At 40.4% G+C, this 9,767-nt stretch overlaps 1 protein-coding gene across 1 annotated transcript in view; it reads left to right on the top strand.

Moving 5' to 3' along the window:
• The window catches only part of LOC138049565 (proliferation-associated protein 2G4-like), a 29,249-nt gene extending 23,155 nt beyond the window's left edge, over window positions 1-6,094 (top strand). The window contains exons 10-14 of the mRNA XM_068895904.1: window positions 3,249-3,343; window positions 3,841-3,898; window positions 4,078-4,147; window positions 5,092-5,142; window positions 5,825-6,094. Of these exons, the coding sequence (XP_068752005.1) occupies window positions 3,249-3,343; window positions 3,841-3,898; window positions 4,078-4,147; window positions 5,092-5,142; window positions 5,825-5,887 (337 nt within the window). The 3' untranslated portion in view covers window positions 5,888-6,094. The remainder of the gene's footprint in view (window positions 1-3,248; window positions 3,344-3,840; window positions 3,899-4,077; window positions 4,148-5,091; window positions 5,143-5,824) is intronic.
• Window positions 6,095-9,767: the final 3,673 nt, after the last annotated feature.

Genomic DNA, 9,767 nt, shown 5'->3' with positions numbered 1-9,767 from the left:
TACGGTGGTCTGAAAGTTCTTTTCGGCCTTCCGTGATCCAAATTGGTACCATTTTTGTAAGGTCATCAATGTACTCATCATCCTCCAATATGGAGGTGTTCATCTTCCAGAACCCAGGACCCTTAGCCTCTTTGTCCACGTTCCCAAATTCTAAATAGATAGCAGAATGGTCAGTTCTGATGGCGGGGATTATATTTGTGGCTTTGACCCAGTCGTGTAAATTATTAGAGATCAACCAATAATCCAGGCGACAAAATATCGGCGGAAATTGTTGACTCCAGGTAAAACTTTTAGTTTGTGGGTTTTTAACTCTCCATATATCTACAAGATCTAATTGACTTTGGACATCATTGATGGAATTTATCACAGATTTCCTAGGTGTCATTATGCCACCTTTTTTGTCCAGTGTAGGATTCAGAGGACAATTGAAATCACCTCCAATCACAATATTTTCTTCTGAATCTAAATTTTCGGTCTGCAGCTTAGTTAACACATTTTTGAGGAATTTAATGATGTCTTCGTCTTTGTTTGGTGCATAAATGTTTACAAGAACATACATTTTATCTTTGATAGCGGCTTTAAGAACTATATACCTCCCCGATGTATCTACAATCTGAGAGTGAATAACGCAGTCAAGACCTTTTTTGATCAAGATTGCAACACCTCGAGAGTTTGAGCTCCCATGGGAGCAAATAAGTTCTGCACCCCATTCGTTTTTCCATTTTAAGTGTGTTGACAATGTCGAATGAGTTTCTTGCAGGAATATTATATCCGAGTTTCGTTTCCGACACCACGTGAAAATTGTTCGCCTTTTTCTGAAATTGCTTAGTCCCCTCGCATTGAGAGATAGTAGATTAAGAGAATGATCGGTCATTGTAGCTGAATCGGGGGAGTGATGTTATAGAAGAAGTCATATAAAACGAAAATGAAAACGATGGTATAGCAGAGTGCAAGAAAGTATAATGCACATAAACCGATAATATTCGCCTAAAACAAATTATTAATCTACAAAAAAACATACAGTAACGTATGAAGTAAGAAGTTTCCGGAGCATTCACATTTCTAATTAAACAAGAAGGGTTAAGTAGTTTAACACTTTTTACACACATAAACCTTAAACTAAATTAAACTATAGATGTGCTGTCGCGCTGTGACCGCTTTGGCTTTGGTTTCCGCTGTTTCTTGTGTCCATAATGAGACCATAGTATGGGAGATTGGTTGTTTCTTCACCTCTGTAGATTTGCCCGTTTATAATTAGCTTATCAACTTTAAAATAGGCTGTTTGCTTTCTCTGTTTGGCCTTTTTCAAGATGGGATATAACGTTTTCTGTATTTCATCAATTTCCCGGGGGAAATCATTCGCAATTGAAATGTTGGTGTTTTTCAAGTTTTTAACAAAAGACCAAACATACTCCTTGTCTTGAAAGAAGCTGAATTTAGCTATAATAGGCCTAGGTTTGGAGTTCTGTCCTCGACTGGTATTCTTCTTAGTAGTGATGCGGTGAACGCGTTCGAAACGGATTTGTTCGATATCTTCCTCTGGGATCTTAAGTTTATCGCGCATCACTTTTTTTAATTGATCTTCAGCAGAAGTTGACTCACCTCTTCCTTCTGGAACATTAAACACTTTTAAATTTTCACGTCTTGTGTATGCTTCTAACTTGATGTTGCGGCATTCAAGATGTTTTATTTTAGCATTGAGGTCTTCCAGATTCTTTGCGTGGGTTTCCAGTGTTGCACACGTGGCGGTTGAAGACAAATTCAGGTCGACGATGTCTTTTTGAGCGAAGTTCAGGCTTTCTTGTAAACTTTTGTTTTCTTTTTCCAATTCTACCACTCTACCTTGCATAGCCTCTAACTCGCCGAGTCTTGTTAGCACTTTGTCAAGCTTTTCACTGACTTCATCTAGTTTGCTAAGACAATGGCCGTCGGCTTCATCGAACGCATCTTCCCCGTCAGTCTGTGAGCCGCTTTCCCTTAACCGTTTGCGACTATCGGCTCGGGCGTCTTCTTTTCCCATGTTATTTAAGCGAATGAAAGCCAAGCAGCCTTCGTTGATTACATTATTTTACAAGCTTTGAATTTCATCTAAAGGAGCTAGCAAGAACACGTCCGCCTTCGACGAAGGCCAGGTTACTATGAAATATTTGCAAACATGTTAACTGGAAGACTATTTTCCTTTCTAAAGATGTGCAATATGTTGATTTCATAGTTTTATCAATCCAGAAATTTTAAAAAAGTTGTTTCAATTTCATTGCCTTATTTTACTGGTACAGAAAACTTTTTTCTCGGGTTTAGGGTGTGGCCAATATGCGAGTAAATACGGTATTTTGGATTTAATTGCTCTTATCTCAAAAGGAAACTTGGTGACCACCTTTTTTTACTGCTGAAAAGTGATTAGAAGGCCACAATGAAATTTTCGGCAATGTTTAAAAAATTCTGTCAAGCGGATTAGAGCCACCTAAAAAAATTACAGAATTAAGGTGGCTCTGAATCTGCTTGACAGAATTTTTTAAAACTCTGCATAAAGTCTCGTCTTGCACTTCTGATACAACTTTGTGGTACCAGTCCTTCTAATAGGAGCGTCACTTGGCTGCGCTGGTTTGAGCCACCTTAAGCGTGGCTTGTTTAATGCCGAATTTTCATTCTTGTTGTTTTACTTGGCATAAATTTTATTTTATGTTTTCTTAATTAATTTATTCTATTCTTAGCTGTGGTTGTATTTTGTAGAGGGAGTGTATAAAGTTTGCATTTTACCTTGATCATGGCTCCTTTAAAGGCCTGGCCAAACGCTCGCAACATTTCAACGCAACAATGTTGCATGATGTTGCGACATGTGTTGAATGGACTGGCCAAACGCACGCAACATATTGCAACAGGGTGGCCAAACGTACGCAACATGTTGTGTCCAACAATGTTGCATGATGTTGCGTTCAAATGTTGCGAGCGTTTGGCCAGGCTTTAAAGAATACTGCAAGCTTTTATTTACTGGCCTTTGAGAATGAGCATGTTAAACCACACCTTAAACTCAAGTGTGCCATGTGGGTGAATAAAGAGATTTATTTATCAGTTACACTATCACTGAGAGCTCAGCCTCCACAGAATACTACGAGGATGTCCAGTTGTGCCATATTTGCTGTGGAAGAGATTCATAAGAGATTTATAAGTTAGGACTTGAGTGTGCTTCAGCAAAATGTCTGATCTTTCCTGAGCCAGAGTTTTACTGATTTTTTTACTGTTTTTCTCAGATCTTTTGAAGACGAAAAAAAAGCCAAAATGGGTGTCGTGGAATGTGTGAAACATGGTCTTCTAGAACCTTTCAATGTTCTTTGGGAGAAAGAAGGTCAGTTGAGTATTGTTGTTGGTCTTCACAACGTAATGCATTCTTATTTGCTGGTGGTCATAGCATCAAAAAAGAAGAATCATAATTCAAAACTCATCGCCAATTATTGATGAGCTTGGGAACTAGTGCCTTAAAAGTCAGTGGGAAGGGGCTTGTTGTGATCCAAGCACTGCAAGGTGGCATCCCTTGCAACCCGCAAGCGGGAACCACTTTGAAGCAGCTGCTAACCAGCACCAACACACTGGAACACAATCCAGTGGAAAAAAAAACATTTACCTCCACGACCAAGTAGCCTTGGGACGGGAAGGTTGGAGCTCAATCAACTCTGCCCCCCAAAATAAAGGCACACCCATTGGCTCAAAAAAGCCTCAAATTCTTGAGATTAACCTTGCCTAACTTACATTAATTAGCCTCATTTTGACTTTGTCAAAAGAATGAGCCAGTTCTTTCTTAATCGGCCGAAAAAGAGTAACTACAGTAATTTGACCCTATTTCAGGTGAATATGTAGCACAATTCAAGTTTACATTGTTACTTATGCCAAATGGACCTAGCAGGTAATCCATAAAATTATTTATCTTTCAACAGAACATTCATTGTTACCAGTACATGCTTCATTCACTTGATAGCAAATGCCAAGTACAGTTGCTCCCAAGGAAACTTCATAATTGACAAGAGAACACTAACCTTTGTCACTTCTCTAATTGACCATGGTTGTGTTCTCATTCTTGTGTAGGATAACAGAAGGACCATTTGATCCAGAAATAATACAATCAGAGTATTCAATACAAGATGAAGAAATTAAGGTATCCATTGTAACTGTTACTGTTACCAGTCCTGATTTAGTTGAATCTTTTTTGTGTATGATACATGTTAGTTAAACTAAGTTTAAGAGGAAGATTAATTTGATCATTTCATTTAACATAGGGACCTGTCATTTGCCTGGTTATGTTTGCTATTAATTAATGTGATAGAGTTCTCTTAGCAAATCGGGAAACTGGCAATTGTATTTTTGTTTGAAGGGGTAGTTTCTAAAGAAACTGTGGTGCTGCGTCGGTGGGGAAGTAGTATACAAAAATTTGGTTTTATCAACGGAGTTGATAATGTAAATTGGCCACCGTACAGAGATTCTAAAAGCTGACGTTTCGAGCGTTAGCCCTTCGTCAGAGCGAATCGAGGGATTATGGGTTACGTGTAGTTTTTATAGTAGAGTAGGAGCTACGCTATTGGTGGTAACATGGCAACGTGAAAAATAGGAATATATTAGTTAAATGAAAAGCGTTCGTTAATACCGTGAGGATTAAGGGTGCCGATTTGAAAGATGAATTTTGTTTGTTTTTTTTTTTGATTTTTTTTGTAAAAAATTGTCCTTCCATAACATGTTTTGTGGAAACAGGATCGGTTTTTACAAAAGTGTGTTACTCATACCCTACAGTGTTCGTTCAACTTTTCTTTCCATCTTACCAGCAATGCCATTGCAAGACACATAGTACATGTAGCAGCCCTTGTCTAATATTGTGAAGCTTTTCAGGAGGCAAAGTTGTTGTGGGATAAGTTGCAGTTTCTGCAATTTGTCATGGGCATTGCAAGGTGAACTGAGACGCTGACAGTGAAAAGCACCAAGCAATGAATTCACTTGCAATGGCATTGAGCGGAGCCTCGGATTGAATGAAAGATGCCATTTTAACATCACCTGGACCCCCTCATCCTTTTTCCCAGAATTCCTATCATGTACTTTGTTCTTTGTCAGGAAATCTTAGCAACATCAAGTAGGAAAAATCAAAAGAAGAAGAAAAAGAAGGTGGGTAGAAGCTCTGCTTGTCTCTTTCAAACATTGAACAAAGAGTCAAGTGTCCTTATTTAATTTTGCAAAAGTCAAATTTTAGCACCCTAACCTAGATATTATTTTCATGTTAACTCCTTGCCGTGATTGCTTCTAACACGTGGCACAAATTGCTGAAGTTGACAAAAATTTTAATTAATAGTTGTTTGACCCACAGCCGAACTCCTGTAGTAAGAGGAAAAATATTTGAGGTTGGGGGCACTTAAAATTAACTTTAACTCAAGTCTGATAAATGAAAGGGGCAATGGAAAGGTGGGCGAGTGTTTTGTGTTGGAGTAAGCAAAATTGAAAGGTGCATGACTATCCACTGCGACAACTCTCTAATTAGAAACCACAAGGCTTTGTATCCTTTAATTTCTTGAGTAACCCTGAAGCTGTGCCAGACTGCTATTTTCATGGGTCCTTTTGTCCTGTTGCTTTTGTTATCAGGGCTTAGCTGCAATGTTTGTGTTGGGTCATATTCTATTGCTTCACTCTTCAAATCACAGACCCTGTCTGGAAAGCTACAGGGTTTCCAATTTCTTGTATGTAGTACTCACTGGATGGGTCCCTACTTGCATTGAACATTTCTCAAACTGCAGGCTTCTGCCGAAATTGGGGAAGAATCCTATTTATAACAAATGTCTGTTATTCTATTCAGCCTTTAGATAAACCAAGCGATGCTGAGGCAGTTGACACAAAGAAAGATACATCAGAGGATTGATGAATGGCTTGTAACAGTGTGAATTGTTTTTAAGTTTTTTCTGTCTTAAATCCTACACAACTGTGGCAGCTACTTCAGCAAAAGAACATTACCACGTCAAGCTCATATTGAAAAAAAAAATCATTTTATCTTTACTACGCTGACTGAATGTCTGCTTTAGACATCAGCCCAGGATTAACTGGTCCAATAAAGTCTCTGTTCCTGTAATTTCAGTGTTATAATTATTGTATTAATTTTCATAAATTGGCAACCACTATTAGTTTTACTGTTTGTTAGAGTGCATAAGAGGATGGCTATAAATTTTCTACCTTATTTACCATAAATCCTCTATTAAGCCCCCATGGGGGCTCATTTATTTTAAGCACATTTGAGTGGGGAGCTTACGTAATTTAGGGAAATGCATTACTGGTAGCAAAAAACGCAAGAAAAAGACTAGAGTTACCGTTCCCTACTTCGTACCAGGGCAATGACTGTCTAATATGAGATTTCAGTGAGGTTATATGTATTGTACAAGTTATTTGAAACTTTTTTATTTATTTATTCATTTGCGGGAACCAAATCCAAACATCAAAACTCCCAGCGTTAATGATATCTTAGTATGCTGAGGAAGCATGAGTGATGTACACTTTATGGTGCAGTTGATATAATTTGTTTCAGTCCTTCACGTGGCAATCATTCTCAGTTCTTTAGATCGTATCTCCAGCCTAAACATATGTTTGTAAAATGTGACAAATGAAATGATAGGGAGGGGTAGTTTTGTCTAAATTTGGTTGCTTTTTGATGTAACCCCATGCCCTTCCCCAAAGTAGATTTGCATGGCTGAATGATTGAAAAGACAGTTTGCAACTTTCATCTCCAGTGGCCCTGGTCCTTTTGTGCTGTGTCTGTTTCAGTAACTAAGTGTACTACTTTCATTATTACTTTTCCAAATTTTTTGGCTGCAGTACGTACCTTTTCTTCCGCAAGGTCAGAGTTTCATTATTACTTCTGTTCCAAATTTTTTGGCTGCAGTACTTACCTTTTTTTCCGCAAGGTCAGAGAGAATGTAATACAATGTCTTGCACACAAGCAAAACACCCACGTTCTCTCACTAGGGAAAAATGATCCCCTAGCACCAAGGGGGTGACTACGTACGCGTAAATGAGGATGCCAACAACTCCCAGATCTGGAAACAGGCATGACCATTCCAGGGATGGGAGGTTGGGGGTTAGGGGTGGGGGTAGAGGGTGAGGGGTGGGGATAGGGTGTGAAAGGTACAATAGGTGAAACATCCCAAACCTTTCAAAAATGCTAACCTTAGGGCTAAACATTATCTAAAGCATAGTGTTTAGGCCTAAGGTTTGCATTTTTGTAAAGGGTTGGGTTGTTTCAGCGATTGTACCCTTAACCCCTGGGATAGTCATGCTGCTGGAAACCAGCCAGACTGTGGTGCTGACTGTCAGAGTCACAGCCCAAGAACAAGACAAGAACGTAAGTCTTGTGGTTTGGAGAACATGCAGAAGTTAACTTTGACTTTGGTCACGTTTCAAGTCGTGGCTAAACTGACCCCCATTGATGTGGGTAAATTTTGTCTGAAATTTGAGTCTCGCTCAAGGGGAAGGATTGCTGACGTCATTGTTTACATTTTATGTCATTAACATACGAGGTTGCTCACATTCTAGGGTGGCAAAAGCCCTAATGAACCCATGCATTCCTTGTAAAGTATCAAAATTTCAAAGCATCATTGCTCAGAGATTCTGTGTTAGTCACTGCAATTGATGTAAAGTGTAATTTTACCTAACAAATAAATGCCATAAACAAATCTTGCTGTAAATCATCGTTGTGAAGTACAATAATAAAGTATTCTCGTTTGTCTCACGATGTGGTCACTTGTTACGTAGATCACGACGTTTCGACTGCATACTGCTAGTCTTCATCAAGCGATGAGATCGATTCGTTACGCGTCACCTTTTAAGTAGGATGCTCCGCTGTGATTGTTTGGTTTTCAGCAGCTGTGATTGGTGCATTTCGATCCTCGCTGTTTCGGTGTGTTGTTCCTTCAGCGGTCCGCTGTCGTACGGTTCTGCTGTTTATGTGTTTCTTGATCGTGGGCATCAAAGCTTCCGGAATTTCTATTAAACTATCTCTGTTATTGTTGTTAGGGTGATGTCTTATGTGAATTGCCTCTTTGACCCTGCGTGTGTACCAATGAGGATCACGATCAATAAACTTTCTTTCGTTCCAAAGCTGGCTGTGTCCGATGTTGTTAGCGTGTTCTGAAACGGCGGAGGTCTGGGTACGGGCAAGTCGTATGTCTCGCTCATGTTCATAGGTCTTCCAGTCTCGCCGATGTAGACTTTACCGCATTCACAGAGAATCCTGTAAACAACGCCATCTTGTTTAGTCGGCTCGACAGCGTCTTTCGGTCGTACTAGATGTAGTCTTAATGTAGTCTCCGACTTGAAAACAGCGCGTATGCCTTGTTGCTGTTGGCAGCGGCGAAGTTGAGATAGGCTTTTGACATAGGGTAAAACTGCAGTAGACTTGTACTCGATCGTGGGCTCAGCACTGCTACTCGGCTTCCTGTTCTGGGTGATTTTCTGCAAGAAAGGAAAAGGGTAACCATTAGAGACAAGAAAAGAAGACAGGTGCTTCTTCTCCTTGGAGATAACAGAGGGTTTTGTTACAAGACGTCTGGCGCGCTCGTAGAGGCACCTGACAATACCGCGTTTTACTGATTGCGGGTGGTGAGAATCATACGCTAAGTACTGATCAGTGTGCGTAGGCTTCCTGTATACGCTGGTGGGGAGACGGCCGTCAGGTTCTCTTGAAACTGCGGTGTCAAGGAAAGCGATTTGTAGTCGATCTCTGTCTCCATGGTGAAGCGAATGGAAGGCTGCTGGTTGTTCAGATGGTGTAAGAAGCTATCAACGTTTCCGCGATTAGGATTGTGAAAGTGTCGTCAACGTAGCGTTTCCAGATCCTAGATTTTTAGACCGAAGTAGTTATTGCCTGTCGTTCAAAATTCTCCATACATAGGTTAGCAATAACGGCGGAGACCTGGCTTCCCATGGCTGCTCCTTCTAATTGTTCGCAATTTGATCCGTTATACTGGAAGTAGGTGGACCTCAGTACGAAATTCTGGAGGTCAGCGATCTGAACAGGTGTTAGTGTCGTGTGGTCCGCAAGGTCGTCCTCTAGTTTCTGTGGCGCGGTTGGTACAGCGGCGTCGATAGAAACGTTGGTAAACAGCGACTCTACGTCGAAAGACACCATGATTTCGTTGTCTAGGATAGTCTCACTGCTAATGGTGGATACGAAGTGAGCTGAATTAGTCACCGTGAAACCCGAGTTACCTGTTCAAGGAGATAAGATGTTAGCTAAGTAAGCAGATAAATCATATGCGAAGGTGTTAATTAACGCATGACACGATAGGTCTTAAGGGTGCATCGGCCTTGTTGCGGCTGTTGGTGTCGAGGTCTGATTTGGTTGTAAACGGCCTCTGGTAGATATCCACTTCGCTTCAAGGTTAGTAGCTTTTCGGACAACTTCCAGGTCAGACGGTCTGTCGGGTCTTTGTTGAGCAGCTGGTACGGTCCACCTCATCGCCTGATGAAAACTTTTTGGTCCTATGCTTCTGTTACGAAGCGGTATATTTTTTTTGTGACCCATCGAGATACTAACCCCGCCGGATTCCTAGGAATTAACTTCATTGAACTTTTGCATTACAAGGCTGTTGGACGCTCAGAGTGTACGCTTAAACTTGTGGTGTAAAGAAGTTGTGAGGGAACTTGAAAATGATCAGCATGTCAGCCTAGAAGCCAATGTTTTTCGATTCCCTTTTTTTTCCTCAATCTTTCGGGGTTTAGTACTTTGCTACTAACCACATGTCTTCTCAGGG

This window comes from Montipora capricornis, chromosome 5 (assembly GCF_036669925.1).
Source record: "Montipora capricornis isolate CH-2021 chromosome 5, ASM3666992v2, whole genome shotgun sequence".
NCBI classification, from domain to species: Eukaryota; Metazoa; Cnidaria; class Anthozoa; order Scleractinia; family Acroporidae; genus Montipora; species Montipora capricornis.
Note: the sequence above shows the minus strand (reverse complement) of the source record. Positions and strands in the feature narration are given on the sequence as shown.